General features: G+C 35.5%; 2 protein-coding genes across 4 annotated transcripts in view; both read left to right on the top strand.

The window, feature by feature from the left end:
- The first annotated feature begins 1,175 nt into the window (after positions 1-1,175).
- Positions 1,176-25,602, top strand: part of LOC119078905 (cadherin-related tumor suppressor) — a 194,804-nt gene continuing 170,377 nt past the window's right edge. The window contains exons 1-7 of the mRNA XM_037186634.1: positions 1,176-1,484; positions 9,531-11,326; positions 15,353-15,428; positions 15,547-16,883; positions 17,085-18,268; positions 20,538-20,932; positions 21,702-23,242. Of these exons, the coding sequence (XP_037042529.1) occupies positions 10,556-11,326; positions 15,353-15,428; positions 15,547-16,883; positions 17,085-18,268; positions 20,538-20,932; positions 21,702-23,242 (5,304 nt within the window). The 5' untranslated portion in view covers positions 1,176-1,484; positions 9,531-10,555. The remainder of the gene's footprint in view (positions 1,485-9,530; positions 11,327-15,352; positions 15,429-15,546; positions 16,884-17,084; positions 18,269-20,537; positions 20,933-21,701; positions 23,243-25,602) is intronic.
- LOC119078908 lies at positions 23,430-25,321 on the top strand. 3 transcript variants are annotated; one of them, XM_037186638.1, is made up of 3 exons: positions 23,430-24,781; positions 24,833-24,847; positions 24,952-25,321. In XM_037186638.1, exons 1-3 carry the CDS (start codon positions 23,626-23,628, stop codon positions 25,008-25,010), a joined length of 1,230 nt encoding a protein of 409 aa, XP_037042533.1. In that variant the 5' UTR covers positions 23,430-23,625; the 3' UTR covers positions 25,011-25,321. The 3 variants fall into 3 exon arrangements, with proteins under 3 accessions (XP_037042533.1, XP_037042531.1, XP_037042532.1); XM_037186636.1 differs by having other exon boundaries at positions 24,833-25,321; XM_037186637.1 differs by having other exon boundaries at positions 23,430-24,848; positions 24,953-25,321.

The following is a 25,602-nucleotide window of genomic DNA, read 5'->3' as shown; positions in this document are numbered from 1 at the left end:
CGCATTATAATCGAACTGTGTCCGTAGCAATATATACATACAGCATGAATTCCTAAAAATAACAATAAAAAAAATCCAACCGAACTGATCTCATATATCTCACCATAGGGATTTGTGTGGTGTGCTTACCGGTCGCGACATGTAGAATTACCGAAAAAAAAAATTGTATTCACACAACATCAAATCTCAAATAATTCGCGTCATTACTTCTAGAAATTAGAGGGAATGTGTGTGGGATATTTTAACATAAACGAAGAAACATGTTGCTGCTCAAACATTTTGTTTTCGTTTTTTTTATTGACTTCAACAAATTCATCTCGTTCATCCTTTTTTGATTTTCGGCACAACAAAATTATTTATGTTTTTTTATAGTTTAGCATTTTTGTAATAGAATTATTTTGAGCGAGAGAGCGAGCAGCAGGTTTTACAAATTTTTTCATCCAGTTGACGCAAACTCAACGAAAATACCGTCTACCTGCTGATGATCGAGTAAAAAAAAAATCGTTCGAAATACCTGTGTGTAAAAGCAACAACTTTTCTTTACTGTACTCTATACTATATCCTCCATACACAGTCAAGACAAGTGAATGTGATTGTTGTATCATACACATCTATGCTATGGATTTCTTCTCGGGCTAACCATCTCGTTTTAGTTGTTTGGAACATTAAAATGCATTGCGACGAGAGTCTTTTATACTCTTTTCTGTTTATAAATATACCACGTAGATGAGGTGAGTGACTATTCCTTTTCACACCATCAAATGATGATGGAACATGGAACACGCATATATGTATACATGCATTATACATTTGTATACAGACACACACCGAAAAAGTCATATTATAGTCAACATATTTATAACTCGAATTTATATCTTTTTTATTGTTGTTTCTCGGTCTTCTTCTATAAATGTATTAAATAACATTCCTGGTACTCTGAGGGCCCTCGCCTGAGACATTTCGTTGCGTGTATTTATTATTCTGAGTATAATTTATTCTCTTTTCCATACCAGCGGAGTTTTGTGCAGAACTGCATTATGATGGTGGTAAAAATACAGGCTTGGATGGAGAGAACAAAAAACATAACATTTTTTTATACACCGAAAAATGTCTTGAAAAGTCTTCGCATTTTTCTCTCTTCCACTCGTTCGTTGTGCTCAACATTCCGCTGTTAGCTTTTCAGTTTCAAGTCGACCGCGAAATTGTAAAGACCGTCGCGGACATTTTAAACGCTTTTTTTTAAGTTTGAACAAAATTCATTTTTTTTTTGTGTGTATGAGAGATTTAGTCGCTTGAAAACAATAACTATTTAGGAATTGTATGTTGTGTTTACTCGTGTATATTTGATGAACGTATCAATGATTTGGCGACATAAATTCGAAAAAAAAATTGTGGACTTTTGATTTATTTTTAATAAAGAAATTCCCGGAATTTCGTGGAGAATAGAGTGTGTGTCTGTGTTTATCAGTGCGATCATTTTTTAGGTTAGAATTTGTTGTGCAATTTATTGTTTTCACATAAACCGATTTATTGGATTACCATAATACACATTGAGAGTCTCCAGCTAACAGCTTAATGAATCGGCAAGGAACTTGTTGAATTCTTTTAAAAGCTAGCGACAGGGTTTGTGTTCTTCTCAAATGCGTTGATGTCTTTCGTTTGAAGTTATTTGGAATGAAGTTGAATTGTCGGAAATTGATATATATTTTATGAGGGATGGGCTCTTCTAACTGAAGAGATAATTCACAAATTATCAAACGAAATTTAACGAGATATGACTTTGGACTCTGATATTTCTTTACCTTCTAGAAAAATTATTTGTCTAATTGAAAACATCACCCGTCGTCAAGAACTTCTAGAATATGATTTCAAAGTGGATTTGAAATTTTGATAAACGAGCCCATCTGGAAGCTCCTTGTGTCCTCTAAGATTTTTCACTTTTTAACGACAACGGCGGCAACAATAGCAATGAGACGTAGACAGTAAAATGAATGTTAAAACAAATGAAGTAATAGATTTTGTAGCCTGCTGGAAATACTTATATCAAAAAAAGCAATAGAATTATTCTAGTGAAACCTTCCTGTCTGCAAAAGGTCAAATGCGGCGAGAGTGTTTATAAAACAAAACAAACTCATGCGAAGTCTTAAATCATCTTGAACTTGAATCTATTTCGATTCGATATTTAAAGGTCAGCGTTCATATATCGAAGCAAAAAAAAGCAAGCACAATTCATACTGTTGTGTTTCGTGCATCGTGCTACTTGCGATCGACGTCTGTTAAAAAATTTAATTAAAATTTCGTTTAAATATTGCAGTCAAATTGAACTGAACCACACAGCAGGGATATCAAATACTGTTTTAGGTTTAAAATTTATGTTGTCGCAGTTCTAGAAAAATTACTATTCGGTACCCCCTCTGGAAACGTTATTATAGACAGAAAATCGTTCTGGAAGTGGTGCAAAAACTTTCAAATTTGCTCGGACATCACTAAAAGGTTAATTTTTCTTCGTAAACAATAGGGATGGGAGGCGTTCAAAATTATCGATAATATCAATCGAAAGAAATGATCGATAATCGATTAATTATATCGTTATCGATAATTTAATAATTATCGATAATTATCAAAATATCGAAATTCGATAATTATCAAAATATCGATATTTTGATATTTATCTGAAAATTCATGATAATATACCGATATATCGGAATATATCGATAAATATCGGATTTTCGGACCGAAATATCAATATATCGAATTATCGATATCTTGATAATTATCAAAATATCAATAATTATCGATTATCGATATTTTTTTTTGATAATTTTCGATAAAAAAAGTCGATAATTATCGATTATCGATAATTGATAATTATCGATAATCATTTTCATTATCGCCCATGCCTAGTAAACAATTATTTAGGTTAAAAACTACTTGCTATATGCCTCAAAATCTTAGTCTGTATAAAACGAGTGATTAGGAACGAGAACTTAGAGAAATCATAATTTCAATAGAAGATAGTTTCGTGAAAATCAGACCCTCTGTAAAAAGTTTAATTTTAGTATAGAATTATCAAATGCTACGCCATACGAAAAGTATTCAAAATTATCGTTTATAAAAATTGTTTTCCTATAATTATTGTCAACTAATAGCAGTTTAATCGCGTCAGTATCCTAATCACGGATGACTCAGTGTTTTCTGATCTCGGCAGTTAATAGAGGTAAATGTTTCAGAGTATCGTTAAAATGAGCTAGACTTTGTTTCAAACGATAATTTTGATTTTAGTTCATGATTTAATTCCAAAATCAACTCTTTTGTTTGGTTAAAGTGTCGCTTTTCTTAATACGTTGTACAAAATCTGCTACTTCATTAGTAGCAACATTTGATTTCTTATATGAAAGAACCTATCGATTATATCTATATTAGATGTCGGTAACAGATGACTTTTCAGATGTCTGCAGTTCGTTGAATTTATCTCTAATCTAATTCAAGTTCCATCCAGATTTATCACTTTATATTAGATAGATTTAACAACAGAAAAATTTGTATATGAAATAATTAATTAAGTTTAAGGTACGTCCTGAGACTTGCGATTAACCTTACTCTCGCTGCAACGATCTGCGAACAAAATCTAGAAGCGATCAGAATGAGTGAACTTGATTTGCTTGTTGCTTTTGTCAGCTTCAATAAAATTATGTCACACTAAATTTTAATAACAGAAAAACCCATTCCCATAGGACTCAAGCATATAAATTTATTTATTTAGATCATAATCTTTGAAATTTATGCCAACGCAAATAACATTACCGTCGTTGAAGTGAACATAACAACAAGAGAGCGAGAGAAAAAAAAAACGTTTCCCTCATAAAATGAGGTAAACATTGCGTACAGAAATACGAAAAAAATATGAATACAACCAAAACATAAAGAAAAACAGAAAATTTGTAAAGTTCTTTAACAAAAACACCTTCAGCATCAACCAAAAAACAGTTCAACGAAACCATTACCTACGTTGCTAAATAATTTTTTTTCCGACTTTTAAGTGAACATTGAAACGAGTCAGTCCCAAATATTGATTAAGGTAAACATAATATAAATATCGTTGTGTGCGTCTCTTTATTTACCATAATGAACAACCATAGATATTCCTGATAGTTGGCTTTAAACGAGGCTTTACAATCACTTGTGGTTTGTTGTTTGTTTAAATTAAAAATCATTTAGTCATCTCAGGTGAAGTTATTTTCCTCACGTTTCGTGCAATGGCATTGGTGTTAACTGTTCACAGACGACAAACATAATACCGGTGATGAGTATATCGAATCTAGTACTTCTTTTGATTGAAATATTTTCAAGAGATCGGTTCAAAATCTTGTACTTCGTTGGTTTTCAACATACATTTTGTTACATAAAAAGACATTAGTCAGAATTCATTACTTATTTTTGACGTCGCCGTCGTTAACAGATGAAACTGTGAAGGCTAGTAAGTGTATTGATGTAACACATCCCGTGAAGAAGAGAAGTGAAAGGGAATATAAAAGAAATGAAGCATAATTTCATCGCCGTTTAGCTTTTAAGCCTACAAATTTTAATTCTCTTCTATTGTTCATCGAATGAACAGAAGTTTAACATCTCTGGCCACAAATCAACCAAGAAAATGAAATTTCCAATTTTCTCACCGATATCAACGTTGAATAGGTGAATTCTTATTTTTCTCTGACTTTAAACGTTTTAACTCGAAAAACTGGAAAAACGCTTTCTCATATTTTCACCAATTTTCCAAATTTTTTTCATCTTGGAAAAATTTCCCAAAAATAATTCATGGTTTCATCGGATAGTCCTGTCCTGAAGCGAAATTTTTGTAGGACTAGAACTTAATAACGTTACTTGTCGCCAAAGTTTTCATTAAATTCAAACATACCAATTGGTAACTGATCTAATGAAATGATCCATCAATGACTCTATTAAATTTAGGACAAAATATTTGTGATAAGTTGATGTTCAATGGTCATTTTGAAGGGCGTTTATGGTGAGATTAAACAGCTATAGGGGAAGCTGAAAATTATACGGTCTGTGTGATGTCACTATTACGATCAATTTCACAGTGAAACACCGTTCTCACCACCACATTCCGATTGATAAAGGGAATGACTACTTCTGCATGGTGTGCGAAAAAAAACAGAATTCCTTTACGGTCAGTGCATAGACAAGAGTCTTGAAGTTCATATTTATAATCTAACACATAACTAAATCATAACCAACAGTTGCGTGAAGACGAACAATTTAACAATTATATAACATTGCCCATAAACAGAAAAACGCTCTTTGTGATTTATGCATTTTACAAGTTGGGTATTCTCAAGCTCGACGAAGCATGTAATTTGGTTTTGGAAATTATATTGATATTACAAGAAGGGAAATAATTTTTGTATTTGAACGAAACATTATTATGTTCGATCGGAGACGACCTAAAAACAAAAATCAAAATCCGATAAATAAAAATGCGAGAGAGAGAGAGATGAAAAATCCATCCATCGTTCATTTAATCTAAAATTCATGAAAAACTTCAAATTAATTTTTGAGAACATAATAGAATTTTTTTTTTCTTCTTTTCAACAATTTAATTTGCTTTGGTTTTGTAGTTTTTTTTTTAACTTCTCGTTTGGTGTGTTGTGTTCCTCCAACTTCTCGTGAATCAGATATTTAAAAGTCGAACTATTCTAACATAATATTTTTTATTTTATTTTCTGTATTTCGACCATGCGCATCAGCAACGTGTTATTTTGTTGTTGTACCTCATACCTTGGTGTGTATTCGGACGAAGACGATAAAAAAAGAGTATCAGCTACAACAATGTTCAGCCATATTAAATACCTGCGCAAAGTGAGAGACACACATGCGTTTTCTTAAAGTAACTGAATCTGGTATCGGGAAGACAAAGATGGTTGACTCTTATGGTGTGTACATGATAGAAAAATAGTTTTACACACGGAGGATTTTTGTGGAAGCAAAACGAACAGAAAAACATAAAGATTTAACGAGACATCGAAATATATCGAATGAAAATAAGATGAATCAACGAATATATCCGGCGCTAGGAGTTGTTTCTGAAGGGAGTTAGGTGAAGAGAGGCTACAGTGTATAGGAAATGATTAACGAAATTAGAATTTTTCTTCTTATTTTACAATTAATTACACGTTTCAATGGGTTATTCATTTATTTATTTTTAATTAAAATACTCACTATGTGAGTCTCGGATTGTATGGGCATGTTCTGGTTTGTTACAAGCGTTCAGTTTCAACCCGCATGATTGTCGTTGTTGTTTTTGTTTAATCTTACCTCAGTTACACCGAAAGCGAAACTTTGACTTTATGTTACGCTGTTTTCGTTTTCTATTCAATTCACCATTCTCATTCCCATTTATAATTAACTCGTGTAAAACAATTCAATTGAAATAATGTCGCGGTTGGATATGCATCGAATTTTTCATTGTCATTGTCAATTCAATCAATTTTATTTCCCATTGACAAGTGGAATTTATACTTTTAATTAATTGGCAATAGATTTTGCTGCTTTTTTTTCTACGGACGTCCTCTTATTATGCTTTCAAATTAGTTTGATTCGGTATACCATTTCTGATGTGAATTTTTTTCTTCTCGGAATTAATGAAGTCTAATGAAGGTTGACGGGACAAAGTTTTCAGACAACAGCTTTGCACTTTCCATTAAAATGATTATTAAGAATTTCTTTAATTTTTTTAATTAGATTTTTATTATGACGCAAGTGTTTGTCCGTTTCCAGGAAATTTTTCTTAAATAATTTTGACTTTCATTATGTCGTTCAGCATCACGGTGACCCTTAGGAGTTTTTTTTTCGAAGGAGCACCTAATATATTGTCGAACGGTTCTCCTGAGTCATGTAAAGTCTCATTGTTGCTAGCAATACTCTATTCTTGGGTACAGTCGAAGACACTGAAATTTCAGCATGAATTTGCTTCAGCTGTTTTTCAGTTGATCCACACGTTTAATACTTGTTTATACGCTGCTTTACGGATGCGCGTTGTAGTTGGTGAAACCGTATGAAGATTTATAAAGAGCTTTGATTGTTTGTGTGAATCTGCTGAGAAACAGCTGAACTTTTTATTTTTTCCACTTATTCAAAAAAAACCATAAAAAATTCGGTAAAAATTTAAATTTTTACAAATCTTATGTGAAGGGGAAGCTTAGATATCGTGGAACGGTTTTTCTGTGTTACCAGACTCTTTACTAGCCTGACTAATTTCTTGGGCACACCATCAAAAAACTTTTTCTCGCTTGAGGCCCACCGTGAGCACAAAATTAATGTCTGTTGTTCGGAGAAATTATTTTTTAACCTGTACCTTAATGATCTGTGCACATCTGCTTCAACAAAAGCCTGATAAATAATTGAAAAATTTTAAAAATTCCTCTGAAGAAAGAACTTTAAGTTATCGACTTCTTAAAATGAATCTTAATCACTTTAGCCATACAATGTAACACATACCGTCAATAATGTGTAATTTTTCAATAATTGCTCATTTCGAACATTTCGTAATCAAGTTTGGCTAAGTACCGGGACTTCATCATGATTTATTAAATCTTTTATCTTCATTAACCTTTTAGTCATATCGTATTCTTCGTTAGTTAGGAGACAGAATGCTCCGTCGTCAAAGAATCAATGTGTTCACAATTCGAAGAAATTGGTGAGCCAACCATGACGTTGTAATGGATTATTATTAATAATAAAATGTTGCAAGAACTGTTTTTCGGCATGCCGTAATTTATCATTTCATTATTTGCATTCAAACAAATAACAGACGAATCGTTAATTCCAGTTAATTTTTCAAGTAAACTAAGGATTTGGAGTTTTTTTTCGTGTCAGTTAAGGCTTCTTTAGAACTTAGAACCTTTTAAATTTAATTTTTTAATTCAAAAACGTGAGGTAAAGTTAACTTTACTTCACGGAGCCAAAACTTCACCTCAAGTTTTTGAATAGTAGTACATAACGTCCGAGGTTCCAAATTTTTATTTTGACGAGTGGAGACGTTATGGCACGACCCGAAGAGGAGGGCTGTATTTCCACTCGTCAAAATAAAAATTTGGAACCTCGTACGTACAGTGCTTTACGTGCTTCTGGTTGGAAGCACGTAAAATACCTTACGTGGCAATAGGGTAAATGATGTAAATGGTGCTTCTTGTGTGTTTACCGACCAATCGGTTACACCACGATCGGCAAATTTGACACAAGAACTACCATTTCCATCATTTGCCACATTGTTAAGTTATGTACTATTAATGAGTTAACCGTATGCTAAAACATTAGTTTTACCACATCAAAATCACCCTAAAAAATATAAATAAATTTAACCAAAAACGTCATGGCATCTGTTATCGATAGTGACTAAAAAATAAACGTTGAGCTCCGACTAATGTGTGGTGTTTTATAGCAAAATTTCTGTCAAAAATAATGAAGTAGAAGATTTTTTATAATCGATTGAAAATACATAGAACAAAAGTAGAACAGATTCGATTATTAAGTGCGGCGGGGCTAGTCAAGAAAAGTAGCAGACTTGACACATGGCATGGTTAGCAAACCGATTCACCTTGAACGCATTATTCATAATTTATGATTAAATACTATCTGCTTAAAGGGCAAATTCTACTCGAAATAAAAGAAGTAAAAAAGGACAGGAGCGCGTGAGGATATGCCCGATTAGCCCATATGGCCACTCCGATCCTGGGTGAGATATATGACCATAGTCATTAGTTTCAACAGTTTCATCGAATATATCTGCTGTGTACTGATAGTTCATTCATCAAAGGTATGACGACTCTCATTTCCAAAATATTTCTTTACTAAATCCAATTGAGGGACAGTCAAAGAACCAATGTAGTAACCAAATTTCGTATGGCAATTCAATCTGTAATAGTACATTACTATGCAAGGGAAGTAAAGTGATATCTCGTATCCAGATGAGTAAAAGTAAAAGTACATTTACTCATCGTGATACGAGATATCACTTTATTTTCCGTGTGTAGTACGACGTTGTACTATGCGAGTGATGTAAAGGTTATTGCCTATACATGTAATAGCCTTATTACATGCACCAGCATAGTAAAATCTGTTACTTAAACCGTTTGACGTATCGACCGGCATTGTTACAAAATCTTTTACTTCGATTGTTTTCACACAGATTTGCTATAAGAGACCACGTTTACCGGTTAGACGCTTATTTTTATCGTTGGTGTCAATAACAGATTACTCAGAGTCTCATATGACTCGGTCGTGTCCCAGTTTTCTTCAAAGTAAATGAATCTGATTATTATTGAAAAATTGCGACTGATTGCAGCTGTTGACTATACAAAGTTCAGATAGAGCAGTTTCGATTGAAGTTTTTTAGGAGACACCCTTTCGCCGCAGCTCGAGACTCTCAATATATTTTCAGGATCAAAAACAAAACTTATGCAAGAATAACAACCTACTATACTAACTAGACAAATATGTTCTTACTTTTGCAGCTAAAGGAAAACCAGTGAAAATTCTGCATCATCCACATCTACAGAAGAAAAAAAAAACTTTTAAATCGACAGCCACACATTCACACATATACACTATTTTGACGAAGGAAAAAGAATTCTTTCACTACAACGAAAACTTATATTATGATGCAAGTGTGGATAAAACTATTCGTAATGTGATCATAACCAGTTTTGCTGTCATAAATGTATATGTGATTATGAAGACTTTGAGCGCCTTTTGCTCTTGGAAAAAAGTCTTAAAAGTGTTGGTGGTTTAGTGTTGTTTTTCTTCTTTTTTTTTCTTCGTCTTGTGTTTTGCTGTAAATTTCATTACATTCTAAACCAGTGAGTGTATTTGTACACCAAGAATTTCTTCGTTGGATCGGTTTTTATGATATTCTGTACACACCATTATAATTTTTAAATCGAAATCCAACTATGGTGTATGGCGATTGATCTTCCACAGGGAATATATATGTACACCGACCGATACCTGTGTATACATTGTGTTGTGCTTTTTAAGAAGAAAAAAAATATTTGTATGAAAGAAGAAAAAAATCTCAGATGAACGAACAGACGATCATGAAGAAAAGGTGAATTTTTATGTTCGATCTATGTGCGCGCAGTGGTAACATACAAACAAGATCAAGAAATTTTTATTAGGTTTACTTCATGGTATGTGCCTCATATATAAATTCTATCTTTAAGACAGAGAATTATTTAACAAAAAAATAAATAAAACATTCACACAAAACATAACACGTGCAGGCAGAGATAGTAAAGAAACAATTTGAAAAAAAAAAACGTAAAAACAAATATTGATTCGGAAAGAGTTGGTTGTAATTTTAAATAAATAAAACAGTGAACACAAACCATAAAGTGCCCGCGAGAGAAATCACTCGCTGCAATAAATGTCATCGAAAGTTTACTCGACGATGACTGCAGCCGGTTCACAATTCGAACAGATCAAGTGTAATGGATCAAGTGATCATTAGTTATGTGCTCAATATAATAAAATCGAAATTATGATGACAATCACCAAAATGCAGATTGTCAGTGCTCTGTGGCTGTTAGCAATAGCCGGATTTTGTATCGGTATAGGTAATGGACATGGACCCGGGCCGGGACCCGGAACCAGTTTCGTGATTCCGCGTCGTCGTTCATCCATCGGCGATGGCTATTCGTCGTCACAGATGCAATCGCGCGCGGTCGATATGCGTGTCCAATTGGAAGTGTTTGAAGGTGAACCGAAAGGAACAGTTGTTGGATATATTCCGACAAAAACGGGTTTCACGTATCGATTCAACGAGCCGCCACGAGAATTTACGCTCGATCCGAACAGTGGTGAAATTAAAACGAACACGATATTAGATCGGGAAATGATTCGCGATCGGTATGATCTGGTTGTCTTGTCCAGTCAGCCCACCTATCCGATTGAAGTGCGCATCACAGTTTTAGATATAAACGATAATGCTCCCGAATTTCCGGAACCGAGCATTGCCGTTTCATTTTCCGAAAGTGCGGCGTCCGGAACGCGTTTGTTGTTGGATGCGGCTACCGATCGGGATATCGGTAACAACAGTGTAACCGATGATTATCGGATCGTCGACGGTAATCATGATAATAAGTTTCGGTTAGCGGTTACAACGAATCCCAGTGGTGATGTGTCGTATTTACATTTAGAGACAACCGGTAAATTGGACAGAGAAACTTGCGGATTTTATGTGTTGAATGTTTCTGCGCGAGATGGAGGAAATCCGCCGAAAAATGGATATCTTCAAGTTAACGTGACTGTGGTAAGTTTAAACTTCCGTTTCTGGAATGACTTTTTATTATGAATGTGCACGAAATCACTCTATTACTAAGTTGTTTTACCCCTTTAAAAAATCACTCACCTAACGATATTGCTACGACCGCACCTTTATGTGAATCATCCATTGACCATACTCGTTTGATTCATAAGATTTTCGGTAGAATTTTGAATTCTTCATAAAATCGCAACAATCTATGACACAAAACTGATCACAATAACACGGCGTAACGTTTCAATTCAGTTCAAACCATGGTCAATTAAAATCTGCCCGAATCCGAGGTAGGATGGGCATATTTTGTGCGAATTATTTCAAATTTAATTAATTTATTTAATTGGCTAAAAACTATCAAACAGAAAGATTAAAGAAGCGAGTTTAATATCAGTTTAATTACAGAGACGATAAGCATATCTCAGATATGATCTACAAGTCTTCTACATCTATTGATCAAAGCTCTTTTTACAATTTATACAAAATCTTGTACTTCCTTAGATTTTACATATAGATTTGCTATATAAGACGACGTTCATCAGTGCTCATCGCTTTTTTTTTGTTAACACAGGCGGTAACAGATGCAGTAGGTACATAAAACTCATTTCATTCTATTCAGAAAATGAATTTTAAAACCAAGAGTTGTATACAACTGAAGTACCTACAAGATTTTGAAAAATGAAACACTATGCGACATTTTGAACAAAAGAAGTATCAGATTTAGTTATTGACTTTCGTAGAAATATCTAAGAATTACCTATTAGTTTTGCTATGATCGACAACAAAACTAATAGGTCCATTGATTTGTTGGTTTTCCTTATTTCCAGGAGTTGTAATCAACATACATTACAAATGAACAAAATAATTTATTGAGAAAATGCCTGAACCGATTGATTAATATTTATGAATTGAGACTAACAAGTAACTTTCGTCAAGGCATACTAACTAATTTTCATTAACACTAGATTATCCAAATTGTATAATCCAACACTCCTCCTCAATTTAAATAATCTCAAACCATCTACACTCATTCAAACGTCACTCCTCCTTAACATAATATTGCTAACATGTTCAAGCACTTCAATCTTCCGAAAAGTTCGATCGTTCAGCACTCCGATCGTCCAATTGTTGTCGATTCCAATTCAATAAGTGTGTCAATTCTGACTCCAATTGTTTGCTAATTCCAATTGACTATATTTTATTCCATCTACTTTAGAATTTCCAAATTTCTTCATTCCATTTTCGTGTCTAAATTCCAAGTTCCAAACTTCTCCGATTGTAACTTATCGTAACTGCCTCGATTTTCATTGCTTTCCTGCAGTGTTACGACTTCCCGTACAATCGGTCAACGATTCCGATTGTGTGCCAATTCTGATTGTTCACCAAGTCATATCGTGTGCCAATTTTAATTCCGTTTGTTTGCTAATTCCGATCGTTTGTCGATTGCAATTCCGATCGTTTGCCAAATTCCAAACGTGTGTTAAATTCCGATCGAATGTCAGATCGTTTACAAAATTCCGGTGCCTGACCGCTATGCCACTCAAGCACCAATTTCCAGTTCTAATTCCAATCGTGTAGAGCTTTCCGATTGTATACCACAATCCAATCGTGTACTACATTCCGATCGTTTCGAATTCCGACAGCAGTCAATATTACAGTTAGTTCGATCAAATGTGAAATAATTTTGCTTATTCACTCCCACAATATTCCACGTCCTCCTGGGCCCATAACCTGTTGGTTTTCCTTATTTCCAGGAGTTGTAATCAACATACATTACAAATGAACAAAATAATTTATTGAGAAAATGCCTGAACAGATTAATATTTATGAACTGAGACTAACAAGTAACTTTCGTCAAGGCATACTAACTAATTTTCATTAACACTAGATTATCCAAATTGTATAATCCAACATGATTAATCAGTATGGAAATGAAAGTCCTTCGCTAACATTCTGATTGATGGACTTTAACCTAAAGAATATCGAATTCTACACCGATTATTCTAGATTCATACACACACATACATTTCCTCTAAGTATAATTAAAAGTAGGTATATTCGAGGTACAGATAAACGTAGAAAATTTTAAATTCTTTTAAAATTCTTGAAAATCAAAGTAAATCCTTGAAATCCAAGGAAATCCTAGGGTCCTAAGAAATCTTTTAAGGATTTTCTTTTGTACTAAAAAAATCCTCAAGTTCGTTAAAAATACAAAAAACTTTAAATTTTAAGAAAATCGTTGAAAATCCAAAGAAAATCCTAGAATTTTAAGGGAAAATACTCACAAATTATCTGAAAATCCATAATAAATTGTGTCATTGTTCTAGATAAAAACTGTACCTGACTATTCATTTATTAATTTATTGTTTTTTGAAAGTCTTTAATTAGTTTTTTGATTAATTTGCCAACACACTCAACTCAAAGTGAGCGAATTTTATCAAGATATGCACTGAAGATGATGTAAATCTAAACATCGAAACGTTTGCTGAAAACTAGCATTTTTCACTTAAAACAAACTGATCCAATCCGAAGAATATTCCCCGAATAATCTGAAAGTCCTTTGAAGATTTGCTTTTGGAATATCCCTTTGTACTCAAAAGAGAATCCTCAAATTCGTTAAAAAACCTTGAAAATCAAATTAAATTCTTGAAACTGAAGGGAAAGTCCTTAAGAATGTTTCAAAATCATTTGAGGATTATCTTTTAGAAAATCCCTTGGCACTCAAAATAAAATCCTTAAATTCGTTAAAAATCTTTAAAATTTATTTTATACATAGGGAAAACAAGAAATTTGGTTTAGGTTTCAAAAGCATGCAATAGTAGAGTTTTTGTGTGAATTTTGTTGATCCGAGGCGAAGCCGAGGTCAATAAACAAATGAAAACCAGACTTTTCATTTTTTATCCCGAGTTATGCAATGCATTTTACATGCTAAGGGCGTCGAAAGAAGTGCTTGCAACAATGTTTTCGACGGTTTTCGACGCATGTACCATGTAAAATCCATTACATAACTCGGATAAAAGTTGAAATGTCTCGTTTTCGTGTGTTTATTGACCTCGGCTTCGCCTCGGATCAACAAAGTTCACACTAAAACTCTACTTTTCAACTTTTTATCCCTTGTTATGTAAATAACGATGAAAATCATCAGCAACTCCTTTGCGGATTTTCTTTTAAAAAACTTTTGCACTCAAAATACACGATTATCTGTTCTTCGGATATGATTATACCTAATGAGGATATCAATGTGTTTGGTGTTTAATTTTTGCAACTTATTGGCCCTGGTGTATCTTGCAAGAAATAGTTATACTTTTCTACTGTCAACTACATCAAGCCATGAAAACTTTGCTTGTAACTACAAACATTCAAAATCAGTTGCTGCGTAAAAATGCTTCACATTTCTTGTTAAATTCAATCATCATTTTCGAATGAAATCTTTTCTCTTTTACTTTCCTAAATATCGCCTGAATTATCACTCTGTTGAACTACCTTAAATAACAGGTTCATCAGCATTTTGTGTTCCATTGAAGAAATACAATGGACTGGACATCACGACTCGTAAACTTATTTTTTCAAATGAACGATGGAATGAAGAAAAAATAAATAAATTTCTATGCTCAAGGCACACACACATATCAATTTTCAGGGAAAACAATTTCACAGAAATCAGTTCAGTAATTTCGAAATTATTTTTGAAATCGTAGAGACCATCAACCGTCACACGATCGTGGTACAGACGGTTTACTTTTTGCTTGTGGAGGATAATGTAGTGTCACAAATGAGTGTTTTGCTTGCACGCAAGTTTGAAGCGTTGCACCAAATATTATCAATTCCAAATTCGATGACTTATTGTCGAGTAGTTTATATTGTTGTTATACATTTGCATGCATGGGTTTTAAGGGCATTACATTACCGTTATGCATTTTCATGGGCATATAAAACGAATCACGAAATAACATTTTCACTCAACTATTATTATGTCGTTTCTTCGTTGAATTAAAAACAAAATTATTTTCACAATTCCAGGCCGACGTTAACGACAATCCACCGATATTCGATCACAGTGATTATATCGTTTCATTGAACGAAAGTGTACCACCAGGTAAATTGGAAATCATTTTTGAATTTAAAATTTTAGAGAAAAAGATTACAGACTCCCTTCTCCCTGAGAGACCTCTCAACTCCATCAGTTCGACAATAAAATTTAAAAACCTTCTCAGGTACACCGGTCCTCCAAGTCATGGCTTCCGATAACGATCTCGGAGATAACAGCAAAATAACATACTACTTAGCGGACACCGAGCAACAGTTTACCGTCGATCCGGAAACCGGTGTAATTTCGACCACACTAAAACTAACATGTCCACAACAAAATTGTCCATCATCTGCACGTGGAAGTAGTTGTCCGAAGAGCTGTGTATTTACCGTCTTCGCCAGAGACCACGGATCACCGCGCCAGGATGGACGCACCTACGTTACGGTGAATCTAGTCGATACCAATGACCATGACCCAGTGATACGATTCCAATATTTTCCATCGACTGGGTCATATGCTACAGTCGACGAAAATGCGGTTAATGGCAGTGTGGTTGCTGCAGTGTCCGTTGTTGATGTGGATGAAGGTTTGAATGGCGATTGCAATATTCAAATTATATCCGGCAATGAATTGCAACATTTTCGGTTGGAAAAGACGCCCAGTTTTGATTTAGTTCGCGTTAATGGTGTTTTAGATCGTGAAGAAATCGGAAAATATAATTTGACTGTGGTCGCAACTGATAAAGGCACACCACCACGCACAGCAACTGCCTATTTAATCATTCACGTGAATGACGTTAATGATCATGAGCCAGTCTTTGAAAAATCCGAATATTCGGCCGTGTTGAGTGAATCGGCTCCACCTGGTACATACGTAGCAAGTATCGGTGCCACCGACGAAGATACCGGTGTAAATGCTCAAATCACATACGACTTCGTATCGGGAAATACAAATCAATGGTTCATGATCGATTCGGTTTCGGGATTGATAACGACGAGATCTGCATTAGATCGCGAAATTCAGGGCACGTGCGAACTAAACATATCAGCCAGAGATGGTGGACCGAATCCGAAATGGGCATACACACAATTGAAAGTGACAATTTTGGATGAGAATGATGAAGCGCCTCAATTCTCGCAGCAACAAATCAATGTGAGCTTAAGCGAAAATACGCCACCACATACACTGGTTGCAATGCTCACAGCTGCCGATCATGATCAGGGTACGAATGGCAGTGTTACGTATTCGTTGCACAGTCGAGTGCAACAACGATATCCGGATGTTTTTGCTATGGATGCACTCACCGGCCAATTGACCACAAAAACTGCACTCGACCGTGAAGTGATATCGTCGTATGAAATACAAGTTGTTGCTAAAGATCAGGGCATACCATTGCAATCGGCTACGGCAACAGTTTATTTGAATGTTGAAGATGTGAACGACAATAGTCCGGAATTTTATCCGAAGAAATATTTTCTGGCTATAGCAGACGATACGCCCGTTGGTACTTCGTTGATGAAGGTGAGTGTTTTTTCATGGAAAATTACATTTTTATCGCTAAAACTAAAGATTGAATGAACAACTGCATTTCCTACTTATTAGTCTCGGCAAGCAAATTACAAATTCAGTGAAATCTTGTCGCCTCGTCTCAATTATTTTCTTTCAAATTTTCTTTTCCAATCGTCTTTTAATGACAGAAACAAATTGTTCGCTTGATTGCAGCTATCCGCAACCGATCGCGATGAAGGTGATAATGCCATATTATCGTATAATTTGGAGAGCGGTGGTGACGGTTTGTTCATCGTTGATAATTGGACCGGTGCCATAAGTTTACGCGGCAATTTGGGTACATCACAGAAACCATTACATAAATTGGTAATTTCTGCGAAAGATCGTGGTGATCGTCGGTCGGAGCATGATGCAATTGTTGAAATAATTAAAGAAACCAAATTGGAAGAATTGGAATTCGATTCGTATGGCGGGTATGAGTTTCAAATTGTTGAAGATCATAGCATGGAAAATGCGCAAATTGGCCGTGAAGTGGGACGTACACAAATACGTTCATCGGCAACGAAAAAAATACCAACAACAACCACAACACCAGCACATTCAATTGAATATTCAATTATATATGGTGATCCTAAAGGCAATTTTAAGATAGATGAACGAACAGGAATTATAACCACGGCTACCAAGATTGACCGTGAAGTCACGATTATGTATACATTGACCGTTGTCGCTCGCAGGGGTTTAGCTTATGCTAAGACAACTGTGAACGTATCAATTTTGGATTTAAATGACAATGCACCGATATTCTCACGGGATCGTGATGATATACATTTACCAGAAAATACGGCTGTGGGCCAAGAAATTTATTTATCTAGAGCACGAGATAAAGATTCGGGCATCAACAGTCGCGTTACATACAGCATCACATACAATCCGGACGACCATTTTCGCATCAATGAAGCAACCGGTGTCCTATATCTGAATCGACCCATTCGTGCCGAACCGGGCACCAATCTGCACATCGAACTAACAGCAACAGATGGCGGTACACCACCGCTATCATCGAAAAATACATTAACCATTACCGTTGCCGATGTTAACGATCACACGCCCGTATTCGATCATACATCGTACGAAACGTCTTTATTGGAATCGACTGCGGTTAACGCACGGTTCTTTGCACTGGGTGCATCCGATGCCGATTTGAATGAAAACGGACGCATATCGTATGTCATTTCGGAAGGGAATAGCGACGGTAAATTTGGTATATTTCCGGATGGATATCTGTTTGTTAAGAGTCAATTGGATCGTGAAGAGCATGACTATTATGCGCTAACCATATCTTGTCATGATCATGGCGAACCGTCTCGCAGTTCGATGGTACCGGTCATCATCAGGTATGTAATTCAATCACTTAATCAGATTATTTTATCAAACGATTTTTTTCTGTTGTTGCTCCGTTTCTTTAAATCAAATTATAACTTGACTTTGACTTGTTTATGGTTATGTAGGAATGTAGGTTAGCTTTTTACAGAGATCGGTCTTTGGTGTACTTATGCCAAGTTCAATTAATTCTAGTTCTTGATTTTTGAAACGAATATTGTGTTTCGTTTTTTATGAACTTGAACTTAATTTCGTTGTAGTCTCATAGAGAACGACGATATACTGTTAATTCGGGTTGTTTGTTTTTCTGTTGGCTTTGTTGATTTAATTCGAATTTTTTTCTTCTCCATCGTTTAAACGATTCATGGTAATCTGTAATTGGACCGTCAAAAAATCATTTGATTAATCTACAAATGAATGAACAAACAAACAAAAAGTGCGGGCATCAACGAGAAGACAAATCTATTATTATGAATCGCCGTTGAATACGATTTATCGTCAGAGTTTCATCGCAATTTTTAAGTGAAGATAGGACGATAGGACGGTAACTATATTATAAATATGGTGGGAGAAAGTCAAAGTTAGCAAACCGACAAAATTAAATTAAAAATTCCATCAGGGAAACGGTATGCTTCGTCTATATGAAAGATACCATGGAATCGCGATGCGTTCATTAAATCTACTACTTATTTGGTTTAAAGTATAGCCCATTGTTTGATATAAAATCTTTTACTTCATTAGTTTTAGCAAATATTTTGCTATATAAGACGTCATTCACACGATGTCATCGCGTATTTTTGTCTCAGATATCAATAACAGATGATGCCCGTATGGCAAACGCATTTCGACGTAAAAAGTTACTTATTTTAGCAATGATTTTTTTAGCCTGTTTATAACTGATAGGTTTGTTCCAAGTAAACACGAAATTTGACTGGCCGAACGAACGAACACGATTTCATCCACAGAGCTCGGTTTTCATACAAATATTGATGAGGTTATGTCTCTATGGGTGAAATTTGACAGTAACTTAATAATTCATATGGCCTTGGAACAGACCTATATTATACTGACCTTTCTAAAATAGACCCATGTTTACTACATATGTCGGTGGAAGCATGGGGCTTCAGGGGGCTTTGAAATTTAGCTTTTTAATGTTGCAAGTTTTGCATTGTTAAATACTGTCCAACGTCTCAAAAACCTTGAATTTGACAAAAAAAATTGATAAAAAAAGTAAACCCCCTAAAAACCGGTGGCGATCCACTTGTCAAACGGACACTATATGAACAAATTCCTTGATCTATGTATGAATGAATTTACAAATATTTTACTCACTGTACCCCCTGGAAATGAGTCATTACTTCATTGACTTGGGTGTTAATAGTCATTTAAAGAACAAGTGACAAAAAGCTAAAAAAATCAAGTTTTCGTGGGAATTTGACTGATCCAAGGCGAAGAAGAGGTCATTAAACAATCGAAAACGAGACTTGTCGTTTTTAACCTAAGTTATTTAATGGATTTTATCGTGTAAGCGCTTTGTTTTCCCCTCAAAATTATTTAACTAGAAAATTATTCTTCTGTGATATGTCAAACATGTCATTCCCCTATTTTGTTGTTTCGTTCAAGGCTGTATACTTTTAAGAGGTCACGCAGATCGCCATTTTATTAGATACGCGGGAACACATCTTTTCCATACAAACAAATTCACCAAAATTGAATTTGTATGGTGTGGTGAATTTTTTGTATGAAACGTGGTGTGTAACCCGCGTATCTGCATCTGCGAGACCTCCCCAAAATATACAGCCTTGGTCTCGTTTTCGCTTACACTATAAAATATTCCACTCACATTTAAGGGGAAATTTCGGCAAGCCTCGTTTCCATTACAAAACTCGGTATACAAATGTGAAATACGGCGTTTATTGACTTGGGCTAGCCTCAGATCGTCAAAATTCACACGAAAACTCTACTTTTCATCTTTCGATCTGTAGTTATGTGATAATACATTAGTTACCAATGGGGCAAATGACGGAAATAGTACTTCTTACGTGAAATTTACCGATCGAGGCGCAGCCGAGACTGTTAAACGCACAAGAAGTACCATTTCCATCATTTGTCCGATTGCCCAGTAAGTACTTAGTTAACTTTACCTCATGTTTTTGAGCAACCTTAATTATTTTGTCGTTTCGCTTTCATATCGCACAAAATGGTTGCGATCGCGTACAAGCATTATTAAATGTTATAATATCGAGCATTACACCATTTTTTTGTTTTATTTTCATTTCGCAGGATAATCGACGAAAACGATAATGCCCCACAATTTACCAACACCACGTTTACATTCACTATCGCTGAAAACGAGCCGGCCGATTCGTTTGTGGGAAAATTAACAGCTATCGACCGCGACATTGGTCGTAATGCCGAGTTAATTTTTACATTATCAAATGTGCAAGACGATTTTACGATAGATCCACGTAATGGCTTCATAAAAACGATGCATGAATTCGATCGTGAATCGTTGGTGCAATCAACCGGTCAGCCATTTGTAATACTTGAGGCTATTGTTTCAGACAATGGTGTTGTGAGACTGAAAGATAAAGTCAAAGTGAAAATCATCATATCTGATGTTAATGACAATGCACCGCAGTTTATACGGGCACCGTACAAAGTTCAAATATCCGAAGGTAATTTTAATGTTTGCACTTTCAGAACAATCCTTGCTTTTTTTTAATGAAATAAATTAGAAAATGTATATGGATACGAAAGGAATGTAACCTATGGGTGCTGTTGAAGCGATTGTTTCAATATTTTTTTTTAGTTTTCTCGTAATTTTAAAGAAATTTATTTTTTAATTCAAGCCAGCTAACACTGACCGTTTCTAACAGCATCAATGTGAGACTCCTTTACTTTAATCGGTCTCCATCTCCAAGTAATGTAACCAATCCAATTTTTTTCTATTCAAAACATTTTCCTTACCTGCTGCCTCGGGTCGACAAGTTTTTTTTATACATTTTTAGGAACCAGAATTCCTTACATAATTTATTGATGATCCCTAACTGTTGTGATAACCAATCAAATTATGTTGGAAAGATCGTTGTTGAATTCGTTTCTTTTATATTTAAAAATTATTTGTCTACGGATTTAACAAAGGCACCTGCAAAAGTGAATAATTCATTCAATATGTCATTGTCTATTGCACTTGTTACATACCACTTGTAGCAACAATAAACAGACCATTCCAGTCGATACGATCGATAAACATCTGCCTGTTTTTTTCTCTCTAATAAAAACGACACAACAGATTGAATTTGAATGCAATAGACTTTCTATTATTGCTATGGGGATGGAGATGCGAGATGCCATATAACAAAAGTACTGCGGGTCTTAAGTCTAATCACAACCTCTCAAACAACAATTCTAACGAAGAATTTTTTACAAAAAAAATTTTTCCAGGTTCTTCGATCGATACCCAATTGATTCGTGTTTATACCATCGACGCCGACGAAGGATTAAACGGTGACGTATTTTACAGCATCGAATCGGGAAATGATGAAGCCCGATTCAATATTGACGATGCAACCGGTCAAATAACATTGGCCCGAAAGCTTGACCGGGAAGTGAAATCAATGTACAAATTGGTCATTGTCGCTCATGATGCGGCTGTTAAGAATCAACTATCCTCGACAACAACGCTGACCATCGATGTGTTGGATGAAAATGACAATGCGCCCGAGTTTACGCAAACCAATTCGCAAGTGTTTGTCAATGAAACGACACAAGTGGGAAAGGAGTTGATGCGTTTCCGGGCAACGGATGCTGATCTGGGTGTGAATAGCCAGATTTCGTTTTCCATTTCGTCGGGTAATCGTCGCGATACGTTTCACATTGATCCAATCACCGGGTCGCTTTTCCTGCACAAGACTCTGGACTATGAGGACACAACGGCATATAATTTGAATATCACCGCATCGGATGGTGGTAATCCACGGCTATCAACGACTATCACGTTCATCGTGAACGTCATCGATGAGAATGATAATCCGCCGAATTTTCCCAACACAGCCATTGTTCGACAAATACGTGAAGGAATATCCGTCAATACGCCAATCGTAACGATCACCGCTGAAGATCCCGATTCGGGTGTCAACGGAAAAGTAACCTACGCAATTTCCCATCAAGATCCATTAAATCATCAGCGATACTTTGGCATTAACGCAATGACAGGTGTTATTAGTACGCTGAAAGAAATCGATCGCGAGAGTATTGACACGTTTCGATTGACTGTGGTTGCAACCGATCAAGCAACTGTTGAAACGAAACGATTATCGGCTGAAAAAATCGTGACTGTTATTGTGGAAGATATCAACGATAATGCACCGGTGTTCGCATCTATGAATGCAGCTGTGCTGCCGCTTAAGGACATTCGTGTGGCACCAGGTCGCGACGGTTCTGTTATTATGAATGTTTTCGCTCGTGACGCCGACTCAAGCACCAACGGGTTAGTCACCTACGAAATGGTGAGCGGTAATGCGGAATTGTTTAAGTTGCATCGCAGCACTGGAGTTATTTCGTTACGCAAAGCACTAACAACTCCAGAAGCCCGATACAAACTGGCCGTTAAGGCAACCGACGAAGCCGTACAAAGTGAACGCAAAAGCTCCGATGCTTATGTGACAATATTCGCGAGTGCCTCAGTGAATAATGGACCAAAGTTCGAGATGAGTGAATATTTCGGTAGTGTTTATGAGAATGAAATGCCCGGTACTAGTGTTGTGACTGTGACGGCAAAGTATAGTTCGTCGGTTGATATTGAATATTATGTGACGAATGTTACGGGTGACGGTCGACAAGTGGATCGGTTGTTTGACATCGATACCAAATTGGGTATTTTATCGACAGCCGCCCAATTGGATAGGGAATTAGGTGTGGATACGTACGAGATTGAGGTGTATGCCATTATCATCGGTGGATCGCCAAGGACATCGAAAACTAAGGTGAGTTTTTTATTGAACTTTTTTTGTCATTTTTTACATTTAATTTAAAGAAAAGGCTAGGGCATCGTTTAACGAAGAATCAAATTTCTTATGAAATAATCTCTTGCCCTTACACCACAGTAGTATCATGTTACAGGTTCACTTACGCTCTGTTAGGAGGCTACTATTAAGGTTCAAAAATTGTTCAGACCAATCTGAACTTTTGTTTATCTTAATAGTTGGCACAGTCAATTAAGTTTCTAAATTATGTAATGTCAAGCATTGTACTGTGCAATTTAGTTCATATTATAACGTTGATCTATAAACAACAGTCTTTTGATTCGACATAAAATAATTGAACCTGAGAAACCGATATTCCTTAAACATTTGGGGGCTCAACCGGGATGTCGGTTGCTCAACCGTTTGTTTATTTAATTCGCGTTGTAGTTGTGAGAGAAATCGGCTGTTTTTTTATCAAATTATCGGTCGATGAAAGTTTATGTTCCGACAAGTGCGAACAATCGCGTTCTAAGACAATAGACATTTTTGTGAATCATTCAAATTTGTATGTTTGTGAAAAGAATCAAATGGTTCTAGTTGTTTCATCGAAAAGATACGATTTAAAGAGTCAAGTGTTCAGCGAGTTGGAAGTTTTACGATTTGTGCCCATTCTCTCAATGTTCATTTGTGAGAAAAACGTGGATGGAAACAAAAGGTCGCTGGTTAACAAAAGATCCACGTTGTCTCAAATACACGCTTCGAAAATAATCATCGAATTGCAGTTTCATGTAGTGGCTCATGGATTGGCTTCGTGCTCTACTGTCTTTCAGTGTTCAATAATGACAGAGAAGCTGATTTTCGACTACAAATTGGTGCATTCGAGTATCACTATGCAATTAGTGTATGCCAGTACAGCTTGGTTGACGTCACCATTTCTTTGTTTCAAAGTTATCGTGTGCAATAATCGTCTACCAAAGACAATCAATGGAGTAGAGCAGTGGTCATTTTATGGTTTCAATTTTGGTCAACTGCAATCCGTACAGCGAAAACCGGAATTTACAATTTTGACTTTATGTGTTTCAATAGTCAAACATCATCGAGTATTCCACATTTCAATCGTTTGTTCGATTAAAGTTTCATTTCGAGCATTGGTTTCGGCGTCTCATAACGGATCAAGCAATCATTCCAGTTCGTCTTTAAGCGTGTCAAAGGCCGAACGAGTCGGAAGTTGCAAGGCTGACAGATCAGCTGGATTTATTCATCTTGCAGTAATTGTTCCAACTGCCGTTTCTTCGTATTATTGTGGTCAATTGCAGACAGTCAATGGAGTATCAATGTGTGAACAATTAGCGGAATGTTTCTCGACTTGTTTATGGAACATGAGTAGTCTTCAACATCGTTCGCTGGAGAATGAAGCGCTCCATGGTATCCGAAAACGATTATCCAAGAGATTCATCAGTCGTCGGGCAAAACCTGCCATTATGTACAACAAAAATGCTGCGAATTTTGTGGACTGGATAACAGAGCTTTCTAAGGCACAGCAGAGCGCACTGAGAGAACAAATGGACGAAATAGTCGCTTTATTTACCAACGACGGCGTCGATTGGGAATTCAATCCTACAACAGCAAGTAATTTCGGAGGAATTTGGGAAGCAGCAGTGCAATCAATGAAGTTTCACCTCAAACAAATTGTTGGGTCGTCACATCTCACGTTTAAGGAGCTGACAATTCTTTTTTGTCAAATCGAGTGCGCATTTATTTCGAGACCAATGTGCAGCCTGACCGATGAGGATTTGAATTTGAGTTTATTTTTGAGTAAATTTTTCCGTTTCATTCATTTTATCTTCCGAGCCAATTTCATTTCATTTTGAATTTTTTGTGTTAGTTTTATTTGAAGACGATTTATAATGTCTTGGCCGGGAGTATGTTCAGACCAATCTGAACTTTTGTTTATCTTAATAGTTGGCACAGTCAATTAAGTTTCTAAATTATGTAATGTCAAGCATTGTACTGTGCAATTTAGTTCATATTATAACGTTGATCTATAAACAACAGTCTTTTGATTCGACATAAAATAATTGAACCTGAGAAACCGATATTCCTTAAACAAAAATCTTACTCTTTTCACATGCGAAGATTTTTCTGTTCTGTGTTCCAAGTGACCTAAGACCTATTCATAAAAGACATCCGGAGATTTGGGATTGTTTGACTCGTTTGACCAGTATTTTTATTACCTACTACCGTTAGTGCTGAGTCTTTTTTCATTAAGTTATCTGTTATTGACAAACAGCGAAAAAAATGACTTTTGCTTAATGCAGTCTTATAGCTGCAAAATGAATGGTTAAACAAATGAAGTAAAAGATCTATATAAACATTAGACG

This window comes from Bradysia coprophila, unplaced genomic scaffold, assembly GCF_014529535.1.
Source record: "Bradysia coprophila strain Holo2 unplaced genomic scaffold, BU_Bcop_v1 contig_297, whole genome shotgun sequence".
Lineage (NCBI taxonomy): Eukaryota > Metazoa > Arthropoda > Insecta > Diptera > Sciaridae > Bradysia > Bradysia coprophila.
Note: the sequence above shows the minus strand (reverse complement) of the source record. Positions and strands in the feature narration are given on the sequence as shown.

Coding starts and splice junctions, on each gene's coding strand:
- LOC119078908 (XM_037186636.1), top strand. CDS start 23,626: ATGTCGGTTGCTCAACCGTTTGTTTATTTAATTCGCGTTGTAGTTGTG. Junction 24,782..24,832: donor GCAGAGCGCACTGAGAGAAC/AAATGGACGAAA, acceptor TCGATTGGGAAT/TCAATCCTACAACAGCAAGT.